Source organism: Athene cunicularia (genome assembly GCF_003259725.1).
Source record: "Athene cunicularia isolate RWA chromosome 3 unlocalized genomic scaffold, athCun1 chr3_part1, whole genome shotgun sequence".
NCBI lineage: Eukaryota > Metazoa > Chordata > Aves > Strigiformes > Strigidae > Athene > Athene cunicularia.
This window is the reverse complement of record NW_020799097.1, coordinates 66,825,165-66,852,743: the sequence shown is the minus strand read 5'-3', so window position 1 is coordinate 66,852,743 and position 27,579 is coordinate 66,825,165. Positions and strand designations below refer to the sequence as shown.

At 37.6% G+C, this 27,579-nt stretch overlaps 1 protein-coding gene across 3 annotated transcripts; it reads right to left on the bottom strand.

The window, feature by feature from the left end:
- Positions 1-956: 956 nt before the first annotated feature.
- Positions 957-27,559, bottom strand: SERAC1 (serine active site containing 1). Of its 3 annotated transcripts, none has more exons than XM_026844711.1 (17): positions 27,277-27,559; positions 24,525-24,616; positions 23,242-23,278; positions 22,796-22,932; positions 22,357-22,446; positions 21,316-21,447; positions 19,175-19,296; positions 17,582-17,710; positions 16,081-16,194; positions 14,297-14,459; positions 11,361-11,511; positions 10,429-10,570; positions 9,547-9,647; positions 7,058-7,155; positions 6,336-6,518; positions 5,756-5,899; positions 957-3,454 (listed from the first exon to the last, which is right to left on the bottom strand). In XM_026844711.1, the coding sequence occupies exons 2-17, from the start codon at positions 24,613-24,615 to the stop codon at positions 3,279-3,281; spliced, it is 2,010 nt and encodes a 669-aa protein (XP_026700512.1). In that variant the 5' UTR covers position 24,616; positions 27,277-27,559; the 3' UTR covers positions 957-3,278. The 3 variants fall into 3 exon arrangements, with proteins under 3 accessions (XP_026700512.1, XP_026700513.1, XP_026700514.1); XM_026844712.1 differs by having other exon boundaries at positions 957-3,415; XM_026844713.1 differs by lacking the exon at positions 957-3,454 and adding an exon at positions 3,962-5,420.
- Between the last annotated feature and the right edge of the window lie 20 nt (positions 27,560-27,579).

Here is a 27,579-nt window from a genome sequence, read left to right as displayed (position 1 = left end):
AGTGCCCATGTGCTCATTTAATGTGAGAGACTTTGGAAAGAGCCTTAACACCGTATGAGCTTGCCCAGAACCCTGTAGTACAGCAACTTCAAGTTGCTACAGGCATCCTGGTTGTTCAGCTGCATTTGTTTGGGGTGGGTAAGTGGTTCTCGGTATAGCAACTGCCTGATTTAGCTTTTTTAGGTGGGTGATCACTGAAACTAATAGAGAACCAAAACACTATTTAGAATTACCACTCTGACAAAAAAAACATTTTTGATTTTTTCTTTTTGTCCAGAGTTGACATTTTCACCAGATGGAAAATTTCTAGTTTCTAGCTAGCTGCTCTGCCTGGCACCATGAAGCACAAACCACAGTAAAAGCCAGTTTGCACTACAGTAATCACAGCAATTAAAAACTTGATGACTGCTGCTATTAGAAATACCAATACAGTTATACAAGTGTGCTGAACAACAAGTGCATGAGAATTGACAAATTTGTAATAGCCCTCCCTTCCTGACTTACTATTTTAGTCTTGGATGTCACAATGCAGACAAAATACCATCTTCTCAGACAATTCAGACATACCTAGTAGCCACATCTGCAGCTGGGTTCCAGCTAGATGGGATTAAGGACACAGTTTGAGACCTAAGAATTTACCTAGTGCCACTATTCTGAATTAATGTGACACCAGAGAGGCACAAAAGCGTAAGTTTCTAATGGGAAGCAGATGTGAATGCTAGGCAACAGGCCCTCTGGCCCTCAATGCAACATCTGTACATGGTTTAGGAGGCACTTTTGCAAAATCTAAAAGCACAACTGAAAAACTGCTCAGTTTGGCAAAGTTGATGACTGGCTGTGCCCCCCAATACTATGCCTCTTATTGAAGATGAATGGTAAACATCACATTCTTCCAGCATGAGACAATCACTAAAAAGAACGGAGGTCTTTAACAAAAGTGAACATGATCCAGAGCATTCATTTGGCAGATCATTCACCTTTAATACATTTTGTGGCTTATCTAGTACATTTTAAAAAATGTATTACTATATTCAAAAAAATATCCACCAAAAACCAATGCCAACAACCCCCCCTCAAAATATTAAAGTTACACATATATACATACAGTTACAAAAAGGAGAAAGTTGCCTCAAGAGTTCCAGTAACAAGACACAGATGCATTTACTGAGATTAAAGTGTAACGTCATTGATCTGAATCCCTGTAAGTCAGTCATCTATTAAAATCAACACAAGATCTGTCACGTTAAATATGTATTCAGTTATTGGAAGTCTTGTCTATTCACAATCATTTCCACATACCCTCTACTTTGTGAATACAAAGTGTTCTAATATATTTACACTCTGAAGTTTAAACCACAGTGTAAAAAGGATAAACCTCTTTAGAAGTTACAGCAATTGTTACATTTTCTATGTGAAACACTGCTATGCAGTGTTCTTACCTTACCTACACCTTGGTTAGGGGGAAAAAATGATCTTTTTTCCAGTGTAGTGCTGTACGTTCTCTGTACTGCTCATGTGAATTTTACTCCGCAACTCCATCAGGTCAAGGGTCAACTTCCAGAAGTACCTTTGCAGATGTAGCATCCTCATGGGCTGGAGTGCTTTCAAGAGGGAACAGCTGAGGTGGCCTCAGGACCTGGCAGGACTGCAACAGCCCATGCAGAACTGCAAAGCATGTCCCACCTCTCTGGTAGCCTACATGGCCATAACTGCAAGGCCAGTGATATTAAATCCATCTCATGGAAGTGACACTAAGAGACATCTTAAGCCCATCATCAATACAGGCCTTATTTAACAAACGGTCAGCTAGAGTAGTACAGCCTAATCACAGCCTGTTTGTTTTCAAAGAGGGTTTGGGGATGCAAAGAAAGGAAGGAAAGAGACCACAGTTAGACTAGGCTGCTTTCAACTACATTGCAAACTATTTAAGACTTTTAAAAAGTGGCTGAACACTGCTTTTTTTTTTTTTTTTTCCCTAACAATACTTATTTCTCATCAGTACTGTTAAGATATCCTTAACATAAACTCAAATAAGACAACACTACTTTGCTCTATATCTATACCAATAAATATGCTTAGGCCTCAAGAAACCAAAATATCTGGGATCTTCTGCATTTCACTGGGACCTTAGAGTCACCTGAATTTTTTCTGCTTTACTTTTCCTCCACCTGAGCTCCAAACTCTAAGCATCAGGTTTTTTGCCAGGGCCTACATTTGTCTTACTCCACCAAAGCGTTTTCAATGCTGCTATTTAAATCAGCTAAAGAAAGAGTTTCTAAATGAGTAACATGAGCTAAGACTTGAATGTACCATCATCTTCTCGCTATGTCCCAAGAGTAAAACAAGAGAGCTAAGCCTCTGTTCTGTATCTTCCATGTAAACAAGCACAGAACTGCCCCGAATCTGACCAGATACACACTGTCCTAAAGAAACCAAGTCTCACAAGTTGCTAAGATTAAGAGAGAAATGTACAAGGTGGTGAACATTTCTTTTGTTTTCATTTACACAAACAGATTAAAACAACTACAGCTGCCTATGCTAGACAACCTACCAGCCTCCCTCTTTCTCATGCAGAAAACAGATGTCATATTTGCTGACAGACCTGGGTGGTCTATTAAATGAAAGGCAAATTACAAAAACTCTTGTAATTGGGCCACTAGACCAAAATGCTGCCTTCATTCACTTGGATAAATTTCTTCAGGCCCCAGTCAGACTACTTAACATAGACAGTAAACCAAAGCTTTGAGGCAGCCACATGCTTCTTCTCCCCTTTGACACAACAAATAACCACCTCAGTTAACTGCTTCTGATCCTCTATCAGACTTCAGTTCCAGATGTATATTTACCTTAACCTCCAGAGCAAGGCTTTTTTTTTTTTTGGCTCAAAGGAGATATTCTGGGCACTCTCCATAGTCAAGCTGTGTTGCTTCAGAGGGATATCTGTAAGTGAAACTTCTTTTCCACCGAATTCCCAGCCCCTCCCAGTCAAATTGCTGGAGAATTTACACACATTTTGTCAACAGATCACAGTCTCTCTAAGACAACACACATTTTCTTTTTGCCAAGTTTATAGGACTACAGTTTGTATTTGTTTTGAATATATTTTAAAAATAAGTTGGAGAGGTGTCTAAGTGGGAGATGTATCGAAAATTATTTTAGCAGCAGATACTATTGACATAGCATCGTTGTAGTTCTGCAGATCCCCTAACAAATTTTAGGAGAAGAACTTACTGTGTTATACCAAATAGAGAAAATAAGCAGCCAAGGATGTCATAAACTCAGTCTCCAAGTTCTTGGGCTAAAACATCCTGAATGAACTTCAATGTACGTTGGTACAGGAAAGCATCCTTCTTCTTTGGCTTACAAATATTTAGATGATTAACATCCACTGGAATAAGGTCTCCAATTCCTAACTCTAGGAGAGGAGGGGGGAAAAAAAAAAAAAAAGAAAAAACTACTGAAGTTTGTAAATTCACCTAGACTGAAAAGCATCTTGCATTAGCAATTTCTCTCTCAAAAGCAACTTCTGTCTTCAGTTAAACTGTTTTGTCCTAATTACTTTCTAATGTGCTAAAAGCATCAACACATGCTGTTATAGTCATGAGTCACAGAATGGTTTGGGTTGGAAGGGACCTTAAAGATCATCTAGTTCCAACCCCCCTGCCATGGGCAGGGACACCTCCCACTAGACCAGGTTGCTCAAAGCCCCGAACATCCTGGACTGGAACACTGCCAGGGAGGAGGCAACCACAGTTTCTCTTGGCAACCTGTTCCAGTGTCTCATCACCCTCACAGGAAAGAATTTCTTCCTTACATCTAAACTAAATCTACCCTCTTCCAGTTTAAAAGCATTACCCCTTGTCCTATCCCTACACTCCCTGATAAAGAGTCCCTCCACATCTTTCCTGCAGCCCCCTTTAAGTACTGGAAGGCTGCTATAAGGTCTCCCTGGAGCCTTCTCTTATACAGGCTGAACAACCCCAACTCTCTCAGCCTGTCCTCACAGGGGAGGTGCTCCAGCCCCCTGATCACAGACACAGTCAGACAGAGCTACACATTGCTACAAAACCCACAATGGTAAACCATTAAGTTAGAGTTCTATCATCTTTACTGGGAATATACAAATGTACATTTCTCCATACAGACAACTTGGAAGAATCAAAACTTCATTTACCAGGACCTGGATGACAGCAAAGCCCTGACTGAAGTTTAAGCATTGACATGAACATGGATAGGGTTTAATCCAGGGTATTCAGACAGTGATCACCACTAATTGCCTATAGTCCTTATAAAATAATTTGATGTGGAGATTAAAAATGGTACTAGAATGAACCTACAAATCACTATATACATTTCCAAGAAAATTAAAAATTTACATTGCTTAATTGTAGAATACAAATATTCCATTTTCAGCTACTGATTTTGGGGCCACACTACAGTATTTATTCTTTCCTGACAGCTATCACTACTGGTGAACCTTCTAGTTAGGATGCTGTGATTGCCACATTCTAGTTCACTATTCATTTAACATTCTGAGAAATCCTCCATTTTGCTCACAACTCTGTATCTTCAACCAGGTAAAATTAAACTGGAGCAGGATGAAGGTTTGCTTTCATGTGCCCAAGCACACATGTAAGAGATAGTGAGTGTACTGCTTGTCAGCCTGGGTTTTGAACAAAATGAATGGTGTGACACTGAACTGTCATGTACCCTCCAAAGGCTTTTGAGAGATCTCACGTGCTACATTGTGTGTCATTTCCAGAAAAGGAGAAATATGCTACAAGATTATAAGTACACAGACCTTACACGTGCACTCTCCTATCCAGCCTTCTTTTTCATTTTGTTAAATCAAAAAAAAAGATGAATGCCCAATTTTTCAGTCCTTGTCAATAAAACTGCCTCAGCAACATTTTTGCAAACAACTGCTTCTTGAGAAGACATACTGAAAAAATAATGCTAAGTATTGACTCAGAAAACCAGGGATGTATAGTCTGTCTTTTTCAGAGCAACTAACCTTGCACTTAAACTAGTGGATTTAGCTGGTGGAAAGCCTGATCTAAAACCCAACCAAACAATGTTTTCAAGACTTTACAGATACCTTGGGCAGTGCAGAAGAGGGTTTTGCTCAGACAAAACCTGAAAATATCAGACTTAAAACAATTATCTAAGTTGAACACCCACAAACAAAGCAAGAGGAAGAACTGTCTCGTGTTCCCTTCTACAGAAGGCAAAAGAATGGAAGGAACTCTTCAGAAGGCAAAAATCTATTGCTTGACTACCTGAGATATAGAAGAGAAAGGACTGCAGAACAGCTATGTGACTTTTCCCTTCCATTAGCAGTTTGCTAATTTTCTTTCCTACTTTTTAAAGGAAGGAATAGCTGGAATTTGGGAGAGTTTCTGAAACACTATTCAGCCTACCTACACAAGGATAAACAACAGTTACTCATAATTACAAAGGAAAGGTCTACAACAATGCAACATCAGACCAGGGTCCACCCTGCTTTTTTCAATGTGCAAGTGTTACTCATATTTAGAAAAATCAAACCAGACTGTTGCTATCTTAAGATATAAATGAACCTGCCTCTGATCTCAGCAGGGAGGTTGTTGTTTAAATTCAGCCAGAAGTTTAAACAAAAAGCCCCACAATATAACAGACATATTTTTCTAGGTTTTTCTACTGTAGCATTTATAATCCTTCCTCATTATCGATGCTTACATGGATATATACAAAATTAAATGGCTATTAGACTTACTTGCTGATTCCAAAGGTACGACATGCAGTTTTATCATGCTGCCTATGTGTGTTGGTAAGGTTTCTGCAAAACTCAGCACGGAAAATTTCTTATCTTTGGCAAAAGACAGGAAGTCATCATTCAGGTCTTTAAGGGCAGGAGAATCTGACAAAGAACAACATAAGATTACAGCATTTGTCTGGCAAGACTGCATTTCTAAAGAGATGTTTGGGAAAAATTAATACTTGAGTAAAAGGAGTAGCATTTTGTTTGTAATCCCTTTTTCCAGCTATCATATAACATGGAATTTGTTTAGAAGGTAAGAGTCTAAAGGCCAGCACATGTTGAGTTACATTGCTAAATGGCCCAAAATAATCTTCTATAAACTTGTTCTCACCTACGTTTTTCCCCCTCACCTCTGCAATCAAATGAAACAGTTACTCAGAATTACTTACAGCAATTCAACACACAACCCAAAACATAAAAAGGGGGGGGTTTGGTTGTTTTTATCCAGCTTTTTCTGACAGCACGATTAAAAAAAAAGCTTCATGAATAGATTAGCATAGATCCCTGTCGTTAAATGGTAGCAAAGTGAGAGTACCCTTGCTGAGTTCTTTAACCTCCACAGACGGAAAGAGAAGATATCTGGCATTTATAGAATATTCAGCCAGCTGGGAACCATGGTGAGGTACGCTATAAAATATGATTCCTCTGGTGTTGTTTACAATTTTATCCATTTCTGGATTCTTGGAAGCATCCAGCAGCATCTTTTTGACTAGAAGACCTGGCAACAGAAAATGAATTAATGCAGGGATTTAAAACACTGTGAAAATAATGATCATGCTATATTATCCATGAAACAACTAACCATATCCTTGCCTCAGCTGATTAGTCCTTAGTTTGTCAAATATGTAAGATTAAGTTGAAAAAAACCCAAACCAAACCTGAGGAGGCATTAAAATAAAATATCAATGAATGATGCAAATCCAATTCTGGTTGCTTTAAGTGCTGCTAATGACATTTACTATATGCCTGATCATGGAGAAAATTTTGCCTCTGGATTCCCATTTATATGAATTTCGACTCATTGATTTTGTGTTTTTCAGTCAACACAGTAAAAATAAACAGCAATAAAAATCCTTTCAAAGCGTATATGCTATTGAATACAATGCATTGAGAAAGTAGAAATCTATTTTCCATTTTCAGGTCTTTGCAAATCTTTCACATAAACTATTCTGAAAAATTCTGCATTTCAGACTGAACAGCTTATTCTGAAATACAATGACAGATAAATACTTCATATCAAACAGGCAATGTGCTTACCACCCATGCTATGTGAGACCCACACCAGAGGTCTGTCTCCAATCCCAGCAGCTCTGAGCTTGTCAAGAAGCTCATTGCTCCTGTAAGCAATAGACTTCCTGCAAAGAAGAAACAAACACAAGCATGACAAAGCATGATAGGTTAAAAGGCAATGTTAAAACAGAATGAATTTTCAGTGTTGTACGTTTTAAAGTGAATTAGGTATGTAAAATTCAATTAATTAATCATTGTTGCTACACTGAAAACTGCCAAAAAATTTTGTAAGGCTGGCTTCACAAGGACAACAGGAATTGAGCTAAATTCAGTCTCTTGATCTTGCTAGAAAGTTTTACTTTAATTTCACTCACCCACTAATTTCCTTTAGCTTTAGCTCAAGAAATCTCTTTATGGACTTTTAGATAGCTTCATTTACACATTGTAACAAAATTGTGTTTTCATTTTCTGAAAGCATCATCAATGCATAATAAACTTTATCCCCTCAAACAAGAGTACACCTAATGTCTGACAAAAACGTACTTTGCTAAACAATGTTCGAAATGTGGAGCAATGTACTGAAATTTAGTAACTAAGTGCATGATCAACCAATACATAAAAAAAAATCACAGATAATGTCTGTTATACTTTCCAGACAATAATCTCCAAATATTTTGTACTGGAGTAGTATAAAAGCACAATAACCTTGACTTCATAAATTGAGAGACTAAGCTCTGGGAAAGAATCATAGAGTCTCAGAATCATCTAGGTTGGAAAAGACCTTGAAGATCATCCAGTCCAACCATTTACCTAAATTGACAGTTCTCAAATACACCATATCCCTCAGTGCTATGTTGACCCAACTTTTAAACACCTCCAGGGATGGGGACTCCACCACCTCCCTGGGCAGCCCATTCCAACACTTAAAAACTCATTCTGTAAAGAAATACTTCCTAATATCCAGTCTAAACCTTCCCTGGTGCAATTTGAGGCCATTACCTCTTCTCCTATCGCTTACTACTTGGTTAAAGAGGCTCATCCCCAGCTCTCTGCAACCTCCTTTCAGGTAGCTGTAGAGGGCAATGAGGTCTCCCCTCAGCCTCCTCTTCTCCAGACTAAACCCCCCCAGTTCCCTCAGCCGCTCCTCGTACGACCTGTGCTCCAGACCCTGCACCAGCTCCGTTGCCCTTCTCTGGACACGCTCAAGTCATTCAATGTCCTTTTTGTAGTGAGGGGCCCAAAACTGAACACAGGAATCGAGGTGTGGCCTCACCAGTGCTGAGTACAGGGGTAAGATCCCTTCCCTGTCCCTGCTGGCCACGCTATTGCTGACACAAGCCAGGATGCCATTGGCCTTCTTGGCCCCCTGGGCACACTGCTGGCTCCTGTTCAGCCGGCTGTCAATCAGCACCCCCAGGTCCCTCTCTGACTGGCAGCTCTCCAGCCACTCCTCCCCAAGCCTGTAGCGCTGCTGGGGGTTGTTGTGGCCCAAGGGCAGCCCCCGGCATTTGGCCTTATTTAAACTCCTGCAGTTGGCCTCAGCCCATGGCTCCAGCCTGTCCAGGTCTCTCTGCATAGCCTCCCTACCCTCGAGCAGATCAACACTCCCACCCAACTTGGTGTCATCTGCAAACTGACTGAGGGTGCACTCGATCCCCTCGTCTAGACCATCAATAAAGATGTTAAACAGGAGTGGCCCCAAAACCGAGCCCTGGGGGACACCACTCGTGATTGGCCTCCAACTGGATTTAACTCCATTCATCACAACTATTTGGGCCCGGCCATCCAGACAGTTTTTTACTAGAGCGAAGCATGTGCCCATCCAAAAAAGCATCAGGAACAGTGAGGTGGGTATCCTCAAGTAACAAGCTATAGGACAAGAGGAAATGGCCTCTAGTTGCACCAGCAGGGGTTTAGATTAGGTATTAGGAAAAATTTCTTCACCAAAAGGCTTGTCGAGCATTGGAACAAGCTGTGCAGGGAAGTGGTTGAGTCACCATCCCTGGAAGTATTTTAAAAGACATGTAGATGTAATACTTAGGGACATAGCTTAGTGGTGGACTTGGCAGTGCTGGGTTAACAGTTTGACTTGATGATCTTAAAGGTCTTTTCCAACCTAAGCAATTCTGAGTCTATGAAAATTATATACTTCATTTTATTATAAGTATAAAGTGACTTTTTTTGCTGTGCTTATGAAGCATTGGTGGGTCATTTTAAGTTTTAAAAAAATATTCCCCTTAAGATATAAAATTGATGTTATATTTGCCTCAACTAATAGCTTAATTTAGTGTCTCCCCTAAACATGAATCAGAATAGACTGCCAGAATGTAGGACGTTGCCACAAGTAGTTTAAAAAGCTCAAATATACCATAACTGTACATAATATTTTTCCAAACTTGATTTTCAAATGCAACAGGAAAAGTTAAATTCACTGTTTCATACTAAGTGATCCCAAATATCAGCTTTACAGGTCTCCCTCCTGCCCCCCTGCAACCTGCAGATACTACACTTGTTACCTGTGAGCCTCAACAGGACATTTTGCTTTCCAGTCACTCAAATGGGTGTCATATTCCACAGATATGATTCTAAGGGCAGGACAGTCTGAAGCCAGCCATGTCTAAAAGGAAAGCAAAACCAAAATGAGCTTATAATTGAAGTACTTAAACTCTTGCAAGCAATTTAGCAAAGATGTTACTATGGGGACAATTATCATGCAAGATTTTTGCTCTTCAGTTAATTCCCAAATACGTCTTACACCTAGACTAGTATTCTTTTACTACATGCTGGTGAACCCTAGTCTGTTCCCCAGCCACAAAGCAGGCAAAGGATGGAGATGGATTACTAACTCGTGTGTTCCTGGCTCCCTCTCCTGGGTGAAACAAGAATTACCAACTGGACTGATCAGTTTTAAGTTTTACAAAGATAACTTCAGTGGTTATAGGAATTTGAGTTGCTTGAAGCAGTAATTACTTATTTACCAACAATATTTAAGTAGCAATCTGCAAAAACTGATGTACTCTGACACCTTATGTAAGAAAGGATACTTAATTTTAAATGCAATTTTATGTACCGTTTTCTCAGCAATAACATTCCATTAAAAAAAAAAAAAGAGATAGAGCATAAGGAAAGCTGCCATTGCCTCCTTTTTCACTAGCAGGAGAATAATCTTGAGCGATTAAATTTAGCAAGGATTTTCCTTTGCAAGAACCACTTGTTCAAAATTTCAGCTTGATAACAAAAATACATCAGGAACTTGGAAAGTGCTACTTGTGTGACATATTCTAAAGTCACTCGATACAAAACAGACAACTGCTAGACCATGTAATTCTAGATCCTCTGGAGAGCTATCATTAATGAGAAAACAGCAGTTGTATGGGAAAATGTTATTGTCTTTCTACCTTTGGCCAGCACTGGCTATAATCCTCTTCCCCTTCTGAAGCCTTTTTATCCAAACGTCGGTCAATGTCTTGCTGTCGCCAGGTTTTAAATGCTGCTCCCAAAAGACCGTGAACAAAAAGGATGTCTGCTCTGATGGGCTGACTGATACAGGAAAAGGAATTTTTAAGAGGTGCACGGTACATATTCTTTTAGCAAATTAAATTTACATAGAACATGCTATTTTTAACACTATATATGATTTTTTTATCTTATGGACAACATTTCATGGCATCTCGTGATACTCAAAGAGAATAGTCAAACCAAGACAAAAAACAGGGATCCACCCAGAAGATATAAAAAGAGGTATGGGAAGTACCTACCTCAGAAGTTGTATTTTTCTGTAATGAAAACCACCATTTTCTCCAGCTACTGTTAATGTAGCTTGGTAGTTCCAGCTCTATCCTCAAATTAGATCTTTGCTGTAACCTGACTAACACCAATGACCCATGGAACACTTGCTACTAAGTGGCATACCACATTGGAAACTGCTTCAGTCCCAGATACACAATCATTATTAAAAGAAGCTGAAGCTGTAAATTTACTGCATCTTAGGCCAATGTGTGCTTCTGCCAGCAGAATAGCTGCAAGGCACTGTATCCCAAGACAGCCAGTGCAAAAGTTAAATGGTTGCAATGCATGCAAAGCAGTAATTCATCTCATGGTTTGTGTTTGGATGTTTCTATCAAGTACAATACTTGATTCATGGTTATGGACTGCTCTGACCAATTCCATTGTTCTATTTAAGAATCGAAATTCAGTCTCCTCAAGCTACCAAACAACAGGAGGAGCATGTAACATCAGTACAGCAGCACTATCATGTCAACTTTTCCCAAGTTTTGTAATTGAACAGTAAAACAAAGTACAGCATGTTCACTATCTCCTTTTGCTTTACCTGCTACGATATTGTGGATGTAAGACATAAACACCATCTGGATACTTTTCTTTCACTGTGTCCCTGTCTAGATTAGCCAAAGCCCTGGATGCATGAGAAGACTGCATGACATTCGGGGATTTCATTACTTCAGCAAGTACAGAAACCCAACCTAAATTGAAAAAATAAAGTGGCAGGTTACCTAATTAGAAACATTATCCAAACAAAAGATTTCAGAAACATCATCCTTCAAACTACACTTGTGAAAATAGATGTTAAAACTTAAGAACGGTAACATCAAAACAAATCATTTCGATCCACTCTCTTTATTGTTGAAAAGACGATGTTAGATAAGCGGAGCCTCCAAAATTAAAAAATCCAAGGCAAAAGGCAATGTATTTTACTATTGTTCAGCTTATGATTTGAAGGAGAACCCTTCTCAGAAAAATAAAGTATATCAGCAGGTCAGTGCAGTTGTCAGGGAGAACAGATATCAAGTCTCTTATGCAGATAAGATGCAAGAAAGATAGAAAAAATAAATGTCCCAGGGAGAAAACAAAGCTTAAAGCATGACAGACATAGAAAACAACCCAAGGGATGGCAGGTGGAAAAACTGATGCTTGCTGTGAGAGTACAAACATTTCTAATTTTAAAATCCAGTGTGTGAAAAACTATTTAAGGAATCAAAATGTCTCTGCTATCCCAAAAGTAGTATACTATTTATACCTAAGAAACATAACAGAATTAATGAAGGAATCTTTGACACAATCCTCAACAAAATTTTAAGTCATAGCTACTTCAAGAAAAAACAGACACTTTATAATACCTTACCCAAGATGTAAAATACAGTTTCTTAGACATGGATGGGGATGTTCACACTACTGAGAAATGCAAAGGAATATCTTTTATATACACAAACACACATATATATTTCTTTAAAATCATGATAAATCTTGTTGCTGCTAGCAAGAGTGGCCTATAAATCACAATTACATTGAAGTCAAGTTCATAAATAAAATCTGGGAAGACTTTGAAATGGAGGCTGATTTGAAAAAGAAGAAACAATTTACTTCATGAGCACCGTTTCAAAACATGGACAATGTGTTGCTACTAGTATAGCCATTAAGTTGCTAATTCAAGATAGTTCCCTGTGGACTGAAAATAAGAATGAATTGACATGTGAGTTTCATGTAAATGCAAGTACCTTTGAGAACTCCAATTACTGCTCTTTTAATAATTATGTATTTAAATTACATTTCTAAGTAGAATATATGTTGACCACTGTGCAAGTTCTCCTTAAGAAGAACACGATCTAAAATCTATTTTCAGTTCTCCACATACAATGAAAGACTGCCAAACTAGTCTGATTAAAACTAGCAAAGTCTCTGGTTTTGCATTTCTCTTAAATGTGTCAAGATGAAGAGTCAAAAATACTGTTCAGAGTCCTTCTGCTCACAGATAACCCATCACAGTTACTACACAGTGCAATATTCCTTTTCTTCTTCTTCCTGTGCCAGCAGTTTTTACAAAGAAAAAGAGCCTTAGAGGTTCTTTCTTCTTATGCATCATCCAGCAACAAAAGAGAAGTCTCATCAGCTCTTGACCAGCAGTATCCAACTGCTCATCTCTGGAGTCCAGTTCACTGTCTAAAATTCCATTTGTACTGAGAGCTCTGCCCCAGGGAGCTGCTGACTCTTCTACTACAATCTCTTCCTCTACACACATGGTTCTAGCAGTCATTGTAAGAACAGTAAGAATGGTGTTAAGAGCTCAGACCAAAGGCCTCTGTAGTCCAGCTGTCTTTGTCCAAAAGTGAGCAGTAATGAAAGTTGCTGAACAATAAAAGAATAAAGCAATAAAAGGACAAGTGTACAGTGCTGATTCTCCACCATACCCTCTCAGTTTTCTGCAATCACTTTGACTTGTGTGTGTAGAGTTTTACCAATTTTTCCTTCCATTAATTTGTCTAAACGCTTTTCAAAACTCTAAGTCTTCAACAATTGCAATGTTATGTGGCAAGTTTTAGTTGGTCATGCACTGTATGGAAAAAAAAAAATTTATTTGTTCTGCCTCTTGATAATTTAATGTACAAGAACCTTTGGTCTTACATTACAAGAAACAGCAGATGACCATTCTCTCTTTGCCTTCTCTATGTCAGTGGAGACTTTATACATCTCCACCATATTATCCTTTGGTTGCTTTTTCCATATGAAGTGTCTTAGACTAGTTATTTGTTCTTTATACCAGAGTCATTCCAAACTCTTTATCACCTTCACGGTCTTTCCCTGTGCCTTTGTTACTTCTTTTTGCAACAGGGAGATTAAAAATGCACATTGCATTTAAAAAGCAGACACCAGCTCAGACAAATGCAACAGCATATTGATATTTTCTATTTTTCTTTTTATATCTTTCCTATTAAACCATTGGGAATTATTTATTTGGTACAGAACTTTCATTGTGATATTTAGAGGCATTAAAAAAGGGGGCATGAGAGCAAAGCTTAGCAGAAGTTACTAGCCTCACATGAAACACAGGAAGACATGCTTCACTTTCTTCTGAAAGAAAGGACTGCAGACTGTTCCTTTACAAGATTAAACACAGTTGGCAAGAAAAAAAAATATACAAGATAGATGATCTGTAAGAGTAGAAAACTCAAAAGATCTCTGCCAGTAATGTGGACCAAACATCAACTGAGTCCAAATTTTCACTATCCATCAGACTTAGAATGGTTCTGTAGCACTGACAAATATTGGCTAGACAGCATACAGGATTTTTAATCAACACCATCTAAACTGTCTGTATTTTTTGTATTAAAAAACCCCAACAACACCACCTCCCCAAATATAAAAACCACACCACTACCGTGGTCCTTTGCATTTTACAAACGCACCAAATCCTCTGAAAATTTTAGAATAGAAATCTGACATTCAGACTGCTTCCACTTGCTTTCCTTTTACCTGCACGTACTATGGGTGAATGTAGACGTTCATCCAAAGCCATATTTCCAATAATGCGAATTATGTTCCTTTGTATTTTTGCTGAATCTTTACGTAGCTGGTATATCCTCTGTAGTAGCTGAAGGCCTCCTTTAGCTTCAATTTTGTCACAGTGAGAAGAAACCTAGCATTATACAGTAAATACAATGACAATAGGTAGGTGTTCTGCAAAATGTTGAGATGCTGCTCATTCACAAATTAGGGAATTTTAAGGAGCCAGTATGATGCAGAGCCCTTATTACATAGAAATTCTTATGAATCTAGAAATTATTATGCCACAGCTGAAGAGGAAGCATATATTTTAATACACTAGATGCATGATTTCTATGGATTGACAACGTGAAACATGCAGAGTACCATCACTCTACTCTCATCCACCACATCTGAGGGAGGTAAGATTGCTCTCCACTTGACATGATCAAATTTCAACTGAAGTTCAAGAGTCTGAACAGGACAATTGTCTGCATTTGTTAAAGCACTATCTCAACCCGAGCTACTTGTCTTCCTGTTCACCACCTAAAATGCAGTCATTATAAACCCTTCTCTTTGAAATTCAAAGGTATTTCCAAATAGTACTGCTATCATTACTGATCTTAAGGGCAACAATAGATTCTAGTCCAAGCAGATGAATATGCACAAATTAGTCATAGTGTCAACTGATATTGGACAAATGCTTATGACTTGAATATAATGTCTACAGTGCTTAACAATGTGTGGTAGTTATGGAACTGCTGATGTCCTCAAGTTTTCAATAAAGACGCACATTTGGAATGAGTACTGTCACAATTTGTTTAAACTGAGAATCTTGCATATAACGAATTGTAGAGTAAGTCAGAATTTCTATGTATACAGATGTGAAACCTATACTAGCAAACTGCACTTTATCCATCCCTATTACCAATAACAATTTGGTATTCTCCGCACTTTCTCAGTGTTCTAGGCTTCTGAGCAATTAAGTGCGTGGCATTAGGAAACAAGAATCACTGTTACACAAAGACTTCCATACTCTGCCTGTGTTTGCAAAGAACAGAATGGTCCTGGGAGGATGCTAGGATACTAGCTGCACACTGTGCAACGTTCTGCCCAAAGGCAGTGACCCTTGTATGAGGGGCCTTTGTGCATAGCCAAGGTTTGTATTCCGTTCCGGCTTCTGATTAGAGTGATTTCATGAGGCTATTTTGCTTTCTGCAAACCTGGCACTAGAGTTTGCTTAAGGGCCACAAGAAGAGACTGCTTGTAAGCTTTCTGAACTGATGTACACCAACTCACATAAATCCACACACACTTCGCACTGAGAATTTCCTATCATCAGTATCTCACTTCCTGAGAAGCTGCAAAGTGGAAACACTAAGTGCTTCCTCCCAATATCTATCTCCAATGACTCTGTCAGCAGGAGGTAGTGCTACACAGAAAAGACTTCTTTAAAGCCATATGGACTTTGGGCATTCTCTCCTGCTTTTCTTTGTTAGAGATGGCCTTTTACTTCTTGAAAGATGCATGCAGGGGAACTTATATGGGCTAATTAGAAACAATAACAGAACTTACATACACTTCCCATGAGAAAAAAAATGAGTTTGTTATGCTGCCTTCCAATTCACACCAGTCTCAGTTGTCTGAACATCCTTACAGAAGGGGTGAGGGGTAGAAAACAAGGAAATGGCAACTCCTTCCCAATATATGGGAGAGCATGAGAAAGGTATGTTTAAAAATGTAGCTCTTCAGTTATAGTTTAAAGGACAAATTACCTTAGAATGCTGTACTAAAGCTTGCAAGCAAAAGAGTTCCACTGTCTCTGAAGGGATTTTACTCAATGTCTCACAATATGGAAGTCCATTTCCTCCAAAACACCATAAGCCTCCCTGAAATGATAATCCGTAAAAATTATACCACATTCCAAATACATATATACATGCATTTGCAATTCCAAATACATAAAATAAGCATTTCTAAACTGTTAAGTGTGTAATGATCTATAGAAATCTCTATAAAGTGCACAGCATGTACACACTATTCAAAATATACAAATTACACAAAAGTATATCACAAAAATATCTACTATTTTTAACTGAAAATATTAACTAGATTTTTCAGTCAGTAGTCTTTATTAACTTCAAACCAAAAAATAAAGGGAGAAAACATAGGATTTCAATTTTGTTAATGAATGTCTTCTTTTAAGATCATTTGCTTAAGCATAAAAAGCAAGAATCAGACTGTGTCAAGATTTCCATAGCTGTGAAAATTAGAAGAGGAGGAAAAAAGGTCTTCAACACATAGCATAGTATCTGAAGACCAGTGTCTCTTAATCATGCAGCGGGAAGACCAGCATAACCTCAATAAAAAAGTTTTCTAGAACAGCGTGATTATCAAAATGCCTCCAAGTGTGATGTCTTACCAAAGCTCCCTTCATAGCAAGGGCTCTGGCTGTGAAAACAATAAAGGACAGTGTAACAATATTACACATAAGTGTGTCACAGCACATAGTTACCCCACACAAATCTCTATAAACAAAGCTTTGACAGGGATCATTATTAAAATGTGACAGTCATTTTTATTATTGCATCTTACAAAAAATAACCATCACCGATTTAAAAAAGTAACAACTTTTTAATAAAAAATAAAATGCACAAGAGATAGTGGATGACACTGGCATTACAAATACTATTTTTAAGCAATAATGGCACTTTAAATGATGTTCCTAAAAGTTGTTGGACAGAGTTGAAGAATTCTTAGTTTCCAAGTCCAAACAGACCACTAGAGTATTTCAATTCTGGTTTTGGCACCAATGATCTGTTACAGGGAGGCATTTCCATGTGATATAACATATGTTACTATTTAAGGTGGGCTAACAACTTACCAGTTTGCTAATAAAACTTAACAGAGGTTTAATCATCTCAGCAGTAAATGAACACTCAAACAATGGTAAGATGAAATGTGAAAAATCATTTTATGAGCACTGCAAGGGGAAGGAAATGTTCTGGACAAAATGTTGAACTATCTGCTTTATGGGAAGGCTTATAAGTAAAGATATAATCTTTCACTAGACCAACTAGTACAGCTGGGAAAGATAAACAAGCTTTCAAGCAGGCAGACTGTATGCAGAAGAGATTCTACTTATGTTTTACGGTCACAAAATCTCTGTATTTCTCTTCCTCTTACAATGCACAAAGATATAGAAATGTGTTTGTATCTTTGAGCTCTGCAGCAACAAAGAACCCAAATAGTTCTATTCTGTAGGTGGGAACTCACCCTTTGTGCAGCGAGAGTCTGACTACTTTCACGTAAAGCAAGAGATGTAAAGTACTGGACACATGGATCAAGACCAGTCTGGGGTAAAGATACTAACAACAAGCGTAGCTCATCTTCTATGGGATAATCCTGTGAGAAGTAACACAAGTAGCTTTTAGTTCTGTTCGGAGCATGAAGCAAAACACAGAGAAAACAAAGACCTGAAATAATGGAATCAGCCACATTAATAAGGCTATAAAATACAAACCATGGACTTGAGTGCTCTGCAACTTCGGTTTAATAGTTACATCTGTAAAGACTTTGGAAACTGGTAATTCTAAAACCACCAAGTGATGAAAAGCAAGCTTTAAGCTTCATACTTTGGTGGCCTTATTCTAATAGGTGTGAAGGACAGAAGAATAAACAGTTCCTCTTGGCACAGGAAGCTTAAAAGTTCACCCTTAACTACACAGTAATTTTGGTGCTGCTCCATTAAAATGAATGTATAATTTACTAGTAAAAAATACAGACGACGTTTCTTTTAATATTTTATCTTCAAAATATTCATATAGATCTTTAATAATCCAGGGTAGATGACAGGAAAACAGACTCAAATTAATTTTATTTGTCCAAAGTCGTGGAACTTGCAGTTATTCTAATCCTTGCTACAATCAGAGATGGGGACATATCTGATGTGCAGAGCAACACTTCCTGCCACAACGATTTGCTTCAACTTCCTAAGCCGCAGATTGGGAACTCTTATCTTCAATCACCTAGCAATCATACTGCTGTATAAATATATACACAACCATATACTAGTATAACCTAGTACTTCAGGACTAACAGGTACAGATCCACTATCACATAATGTTACAAAGATAAGAAATCAAAACCTGAGAATATCACTACCAAAGCTGGTATTCAGAGTTTTGTCAGTCGAGATACACAGGTATTCTCTGACAGGGACTTCTGGCAGCATTCATTCTATTAGGATTACAAAATCCCTCTTATATTACACTCTGTGTGCCAATTCTCTTTATTGAAGAAGAGGATATGATGACATGATTGCTGAAGCATCATACAGAAACTAACTAATTAACATAAAAACAAACCAAGGTCAAATCTATCCAATGCAGATTTGCTGGTACCCAAAAGCTGGCAATAACAAGGTGGGCTTGCAGCAGCGCACCATACTAGCAGTGAGAATGCAAAGGCCTCCAGGAGTACTCTCTATGTGTAGGATTCTGTCAGTACCAACAAGGCAATCTAGGATGACTTAATATCGGACTGCTGTGCACTGCCTATTAGGTACAGAGAGGCAGTGTGTGTATCAGACTTGTAACTGGCTCAGACTTCACTGCTGGTAAATATGTAATGTGGGCATACAGTCCAAGAACATCATCCCCATCACTCTTTCTTTCCATCATGCCATTCACTAAGGCAGATATACACCACAGCTATATCACTATAATATAGTTTTGTATTTTGGTCTTAATTTTACTACTTGTTAGTTACTTTAGAAAAACTCCACTTTAGTATGGTAACGAGCAACAAAAGCACTAAAAACAGACAAGAAGGCAAAAATCACCTAAGACCTACTTTTCATTTACTTACATCCTTTATTTTTGGCAATGGTGGTGGAGGCAGGAAAAAGCGAAGGTCGATATCTTTGGATCGAGCCAAACCTATAGCAGTCCTTTGATCACAGGTTTGGGCAACTGTACCATACTGATAATCTGTAATACAAGAACTTCAGTGTTAGGTTTAAAACTAACCTTAAATATTTCATTTGGTTTTAAATGTAGTTTCTGATCTACTTTGTAAATATACTTGAAAAAAGAATGACCTCTCTGCAACCTACTTAAATAAACTCTGATTTTCAACCTCAAATTCCAAAAGATAAAAATTGCAGATGTTAGACCAGCACTATACTGAGCTGAAATACACCTGGGCACTAACTGTTCATTATAGATCTGTTTGATAAAGGTCCTCAGATGTAAGTTGAACACAGCAAAAGCAAACATTCAGTATTGCCACTGTGAAAGGAATACAAGGACTACAAACCCAGGCTTAATTCCCTAGGCTTGAGCTAAAATTTGAAAGGCCTCTTACAGACATTTTTCTGCATACAGTGTTAAAAACCAGAGACTTAAATCCAAATGCTGCAAAGACACATAATTTTAAATGACACAGAAGGCACATTTCAATAAAATTGTTAATGTCACAAAATCAGGTAACCTTCGAAAAGGCAGAATAGCACCACAGTACAGTTTCAAGTAGCCCTTCCTTACCGAAGATACAAGACAGACTTTCAGTTAATCTACTGAAGGGAAACCAGATTTAAACAGTACCTACTGTTCCTTTCTACAACCTACCTACTTGATAGCTGGAGAAATTGAAAAGTACATGTTGAAAAAGTAAGTCGCAAAACAAAGGAAAAGAAAATATAACTTTAAAGTGCATCAATACTTTTTTCTGCAAAAATTTGTTTCTATCCTCCTTACTGTTATACAATTCTAGAACAAAAAAGACAAGCCACTTCACACATACTTTTCACAGTCACAGCGGGCCATATTTTTTCTTTGGTGCAGATTACCTACAGCTGCAAACTGAAGTCACTGAAGCTGTGGTGTGGACAAGCAAAATACTGTATTTACAATACCAGGTGTGCTAAACAACTTGGTTCTAGCTGTGAAAAGTTAGCACATACTTTCAGTCTTAACCTTTCTTGGATTAAGTTTTGAAGTATGAGATTAAAAAAAAGCCCATTTCCCTCATGAGTTAGTTGGCAAGAATAACCAGTGTTTGTGAAACATCCAAATACTACAGCGATGAGCACTAAAAAGAAAAGGAGGTAACAACAAGCAACTAGATTCCAGAGTACTGGCCATCTTGTGCATAAAGATTCTGAGATCACCTGCTAACATACAGTAGCCTACAAACATGAAACGATTATGTTAAATTAGTACACAAAGTTTCAGTTTTTGTACATCCTAGCTTTCAAATACAGCTTTTTGAAGTAAATTGCTTGGGGAAATTAATTAGAATATTGAAAAAGCAATCTGAAACAAGATAAACCCCATGGAGTGGAATTGCACTGGAAGAGTGAAAGGTTGTCAACTGACTAGATCACCAGAATAATGAGTCACAATTAGTTACACCTAGTTTATGTGGCCTGCTGATGGAAGGGGGAAGAGGACACAGACACACACCCCCTTTCCTTGGGGCTAGAGCAACAGGGAGAATTTATTACTACTAAATCATCCCTAGGATGGAAAATGGCTTATGAATAATGCTTGCACATACAAGTCCTCTACCTCTAGTCTGTCATTACTACCTTGCTATTACTACCCATCAGCTCCTAACTAATTTTCATTAGCTTAACCATGGCCTTTAAACTCATTCCTACAGAGCCTTATAAAAATCACTGCCAGAACTTGTAACTGTGTGAGCAGCCCCAACAGAAAAAACAAGGAACTAATGAAGATGAACTGCTCTCCCACACTACGGCAGTGGTTGCAATTCTCTGGTGGGGAAACAGAAAGAGGCCTGCTTGCACTGCAGACACATACCAGGGTATCAGGAAAGAACAATTGCTTGAAATGTAAATAAATCTCCCACATTTTAGACCAAATTTCAGAGTGTATTTACACTTCTTGCAGTTACTAGATTTTTAAAATGTTGACAGCAGACTTGGAACAACTGAGACTTTGTCACATTTCTGGGAAGAATTAGGCCACATCAGCATACATTACCATGCCAGTGACTGTTGTTTGCCAGGTCTTGTACAGCCTGCAGTCGAAGCTCTTTGTCTTCTGACTGACTTCTCTTTAAGAGAAGCCATAAGGCACACTCATGATCTTCTCCATCAAATGTACTGAATTGTTCTTTTGGCAGGAAACAAATAAAAGCCAAGTTATTATTAATGAGTATTTTAACAGTCACGTTTCTATTTGTTGAATAAAAAAATCCATTTCTTTTCATATTTGAATATTAGTCATTAACAGTAATTCAGCATAATGTTTTAATATTAAAATTAGTTCAGTAAACAGTGACAGAATTACATCAGTAAAATGGTGACCCTTAAATTAATAGGATGGGTTTGATTCATTTTAGTGGCACCAAATTGATATTTCATATAAATGTCACACCCACAACCACTGGCTGGCACTCACCAACCAGAATTGCCAGCTTCCAGCAGGATCTGGAAATGAGTAGCAACTCTTGAGCCTCTGACCTTGAACAATTAATTTCATAGCATGACAGTGGAGGTACATATTGTTACAGTCATTTAACAGATAGTTAAATAAGAATAGATATTATGCCTCAGGAACACAATTTCTTATACGAATTGAAATTCTTAAAATTACTCTGAAAAGCAGTGACACACTGTTACCAAAAGACTGTGCTGCTTTCAGTTAATATTGGAAATTCTGATGAAAGCCTAACATACTTTTTGACAGTATTTCATCCCCTAAACACCTTTTGTACACAAAACTAGTATTAAATATTAACCTGGTATCTTAAGCTTCAAATATCTTCTGAAACAGGAAAAAAAAATAATCTTAAATCTCTTCTTAAGCATCACTTTACTTTAAGAAAAGGAATGGTTTTAATACAAAGAAAATATTCTACTATTCTATATTCATATAGAAAATGGTTAAGTAATACTACAACCATTTCATACACAAAAGAACATGTTAAGTTTGTAAGAAAAATTATTTATTTTCTAAAAGGCTTGTGTTTTGCTATTCAAAAATGATAATCATGGATAATGCCAAGCTTTCAATACTTACCATTTAAAGGTCTCCGGAAAATTTTAGCTTCTGTTTCTAGAATTTTCCTCACTGCTTTATGAATTTCTTTTCTAGCTTGGTAGGTGATCCCTACAAGAGTGTTTTTAGATTACTGGAAGTCTGAAAGACAGCTCTCTCAGATTATTTTTTCATATATATATATATATATATATATATATACATATATATATATATATATACACACACACACACACACAGAGGCATATATATAGAGAGCTATTTCATATATAAAGAACTGTATGTATAAAACTCCTAAAGAAACAGCCACCAACTTAAAATAAATTTGCTGACATTGTGAAGATATTACTTTTGTAACAGATCTCAGGAAATGTAACTTTTGTTATACAAGGGTTACTTTCAGAAACATTCTATTCTCTTAAAATTCTATTTTTAGAATCCAAACAATTATGCATCTTACCTTGATATTCACCTGGATTTAGAGAAGCTGTACGTACATATACATAGGATTTAAGTTTTTCTTGATGTATAGCTTGAGTATCAATTTGCAGTAACTTCTTTAAGGACAGGACTTCATATGTAATGAATACAAAACCTCTTTAAATAAAAGAAAACTGCATATGAATATTAATTTAAAAATTTGACAGAAAAAAAATATTAACAATTGTTTTGGTATAAATCATCCAGGTTTTACCAAATATATAATAGTTTGCAGATTATTTTAATTTAGCAAAGTAAAGACTCTAAAATACTTAGAATAAGTAATACTACCAGAAAATATGCTTCAAAACTATATTCTACCATGTTTAAAGGTCCCCATATATTGTCACATTTTTTAAAAGATACGCAAATTAAAATTTTAACTGTATACATAAGTGACATATATGCTTGTCAGTTACAACTTACCCTAGTATAAGTGATCCAGTTACCTTTGCAATTTTTCCTTGAAAAAATGAAAAATTCATGTCAAAGAAGTTGTGTGCATCACCTCAATATAAACACAGAATTTGATTACCAGACAGTAAGAATGTCAGCCATTAAGAGTAAGCTTTTTATAATTTTTCTATTGCTCTCTGGCTTTCAGGAAATCATTACCTAAATTTACAAATGGAGAAAACATTACTTGATTAGAATTTCCTGCTCTTCTAAGCGAGATGATGAAAGACATATACTGCCAGTGCTATTTGCTTTGAGTACTGCTACCTATCAATTATATTCTTTGCTCAGCTGCAGGAATCAACAGTAAACTTTGATATGAATATGTATGAATACATACAAGACTATATGTATGGTTCTGCAGAGTCTCCCTAAGAAAATATGTTTAAAAATAATTCCACTGAATCTAATTTATAAAGCAAACAGCTGAATAAACACATGTCACTTACAACAATTTCTCTTTTAAGTCGAATGATTTCTGTCAGAATTGAGCTATTTTGCATGGACAAAGTTGAGCTGATTACCTGGATGTAAGGATCTCAATACAGAGAAACTCTATTATTACCAGTAGCAGCAAACCCAATGGAACACATCTCACCTATCATGAATAATTTCTTTTCCTCAGCATAAATTGGGAGATCTGCCCCACAGCCACCGCCACCAGGTTTTGTCTTTGTGAGACCTTAAGAATTTTGGCATGCAGACAAGAGGCAGATACATGTTGAAGTAATAACTGGCAGGAAGGTTGAAAAGGCAAATAATTCAATGCTTCCTGTAGAGCAGAAATAAAAATATCCTATCTTTTAATGCTCAAAAATAAACTTTGTAATCTGAAGAATTGTCATTCTATATAGAAGGCACCAAAGAAAGCAAAGACTAAACAGGGAAGACTGTGGAACTAATATCAGTAAATAAGGAAAAAGAAACAATAGAAACAAACTTTATGGATGTAATTGTTTCATGGCTCTAGAGATTAAAAAAAAAAAAAAAAGCCATACAAAACAGAGTTTAAGATAGTTTAATGAAATGGCATCGGGGGGAGGGGACGGACGGGAGACGACGACACCCTCATCTCGTGTTCTAATCCCAGCTAATATGCTGGTATAATTTTGCATATCACTATGCAAAACAAGGTCAGATGCAGACATCCACTTTAGATCTTTTGCACCACTGAATTATGCATGGCATCATACCAGCACAGATTTTTCGTTTTTATTAACACCTCAGATTAATACATATAGAACTGTACTTACTGATATCATTCCATGGTAGGTGTGTTTTTGTGGCTGGACCAGAAGTTCCTATTTGTCTATAGCAAAATATACAGTAAGCAGCCACTGACATTCTGTATATTAAAAAAAAAAGGAAAAAAAAAAATCACAATTGATTTAAGAATTGCAGCTGAAAACCTGTAGCAGGTTTTTTCCTGTCTTTTTACAGCAAAGTTCATGATAATAAAAGTCATGATTTACAGCAAAGGTCACAATAAAACATTTTAAGTCATTTCCCTCCATATAAAATGCTCTAATTAAAGAAGTCTATAAACTGCTCAATTTAACAGGCTGCATTTCAAGTACAAGAAAAGCTACTGTTGATTTTAGTGAGTATGTATCTCCAATTAACTTCTCTGCTTTTAAGTCTCTTTTCCTACTTAGTAGCTCTTCCTTAAATACCAGATATGGTCATATCTCCATCAAGATGCGATTCATCACGACATGGGCTTTAATACAACTCAGTAACCAAATCTTTTAAAGTTAATTTTGTTAGCAAGTCTTTTATTTTGACCAATAAGGCTCCAAGAACTACTACGTATTTTTACCTTTAAAGGACAAATCAGACTAATACTTCAAGGATGTAAAAATTCTACAGTTAATAAAAATAAGTATTGGTTCTAAAATGTTCTGACTCCATAGGCTCATGAAACTCATGGGGCACGCTTACAGGCAAACCACAGACGATGCATCTCATTCTAGAAAAATTCTTACAGATGCAAAAGAATGAAAAGCTAGCCAATCCCATGAAGAGAACCTTTTCTAAAGCTAAGACCCTAGCAATTCAACATTACAAAGACACAGAATACTGACAGACTAATTGCCTTGCATGCACTGGATGCTGAAATCAAACTAGGCAATATAGAATTTTTTTCCAAATAGTCACAAACAAATGCATGTAACATTTTAGAACTACCAAAGTTATTAATGTAGAAGCAACCCAACACAAACATGAATCTTCTTGACAGTAATATGGTCTCCATGAAAGCAGTATCCGAGTGCTTTAGAAATATGAAAGACTTAATTCTTCTGACCTATCTATGATGCAAGACACTGAATTTTCCTCACTTTACAGGTAGGAAAATGAGTTAAGACAAGCACACTGCAACTTCCTTACACATTCTAGGTAAAACCTTGCCTCTTTGAACAAGTGGGACTATTCACGAGAGACCATAAAGGGGTCTTTAGCCCACTGATCAAAGCTTCATCTTAACCACTGCACAGTGAGGTTAAAATTAAGTATAGTTACTGCAGTCAAGCAATGAAAACCAAGGCAATTTAGGCCAGGCAAAAGCACCAGTTCCTGCTTCTACCACTCACATACATATACCATTGTATCTATTAGCAAACACTACTGCCTTTCATTTGATTTATATATAAAGAACTTATATATATATATAAAGAACTGTATAACTACAGTTATACAAATTGGCTTTGGCAACCCACAACAATCAAATTATGTACATTATTTCTGCTGAAGACTTAAACTCTAGCAATAGAATGTATAGTATTTTTAGTGCAAGAATTATGTCAAAATCCACAAAGAATATGAAACTTTCATAACAATCACAAAATACACAAAAATCTGTTGCCGCTCACACTGCAGAAGTAATATGAAATTAATCTTTTATGACAGGTGAAATTTTAGTGTCTGAGCTGATACACTAGCTGACTGTATTTAAACAGATTTAAAGCCACACCACTATCTATCATATATTAACGAATTATTATGTTGGAAATATAGGCATCCTTTATTAAATGCCAAGTTAAGTCTGTACCACCACAGTAACAATTAGCTCAAAATAATAAAGTGTCATGTGTAACTCTTGATCAGTAAATCTGATCTTGAAATATGGGAGCCCCTGATAGTCTCCCTGAATTTAAGGTAATCTCTATAAACCAAAACCAGAGCTTATACTGCTTTTAACGTCAGTGTCCAATTTCTCTAACAAGGGGACTTTTTTGATTCCCTCTATTAATATGTCTTCCTTCTTTTCATGTTTCCCCAAAAGTTTCATTTTTTCCTTGCTGTCTTACTTGTGTTCGGGAGATTTTGGAAAAATGTCAGCACTACCCGCGCACTACTGCAATCACAACAGACAACTATCTGGCTTCTGTCATTTCAGTATCACGTTCATCCATTCACTTCAACGGAATACACAACACTATATGAAACGCTTCCAAGACATTAATAATGAGTCCTCCGGAGACACCTCCTGTCTCCACACTCTCTGTCTAATCTATGGCAATTCCTTTACTATCTTTATTCATAGAACTCACATTTATTTTTCTACTTAACCACAGTCGGTAACTGCAATAAACACGCAGTTCAGTGACAGCAGGTGCCACAATCCCCTGAAGTCAAAAGAGGCACCTGCAAACCAAGAGACCAAGGTGACTAGTGCTACTTTGTCACTAGGAACCTCTGTTCAGGTCCGAGGGTAAATATGCTTAGATGTATACAAAAATAACGCAAAAGGACCCATTTCATAGCTGGTTCAGGAAGCTCTGCGGTCTGCAACAAATTCAGAGATCGGCCCGTGCCGAGGAGGCTGCGTGGTACCAACGTTTCCGACAACACCCCAGCGTGGGGCAGGAACGCTGTTGCCCCACAACTACGCAACTAGGGTACGTTTGAAAATACAGTTTCAGGCGATGCAACACCTAAACAACCAAGGCGCACAGCGGGGATAACTCTGTGCCTCTTTCCAAAGGGGAAAAAGATATTCGTTACCTTTTGCGCGCTGACAGGGCGCAGGTGCAGCCTTACGACACCCCGGCTCTTTCTGGAGGCTTTTAAACACGCGTGGGCTGTCCCGGGGCCTCCCCCCGCCCGGGAGGGGCCGCGCCGCGCCTCTCGGCAGGCCGGAGCGCCGGGGGAGCGAGACAGGCGGGCTCCCGCAGCCCAGGGGGACTTCGAACCCGAAATCGTTAATATAATACATAAATATCAAACCAGGTAAACACCCCGCAAACCCTCTGAGGCCAAGAAGCACCACGCCTCGGCAGGCGGGGTCGGCCAGGCTGAGATCCCCCG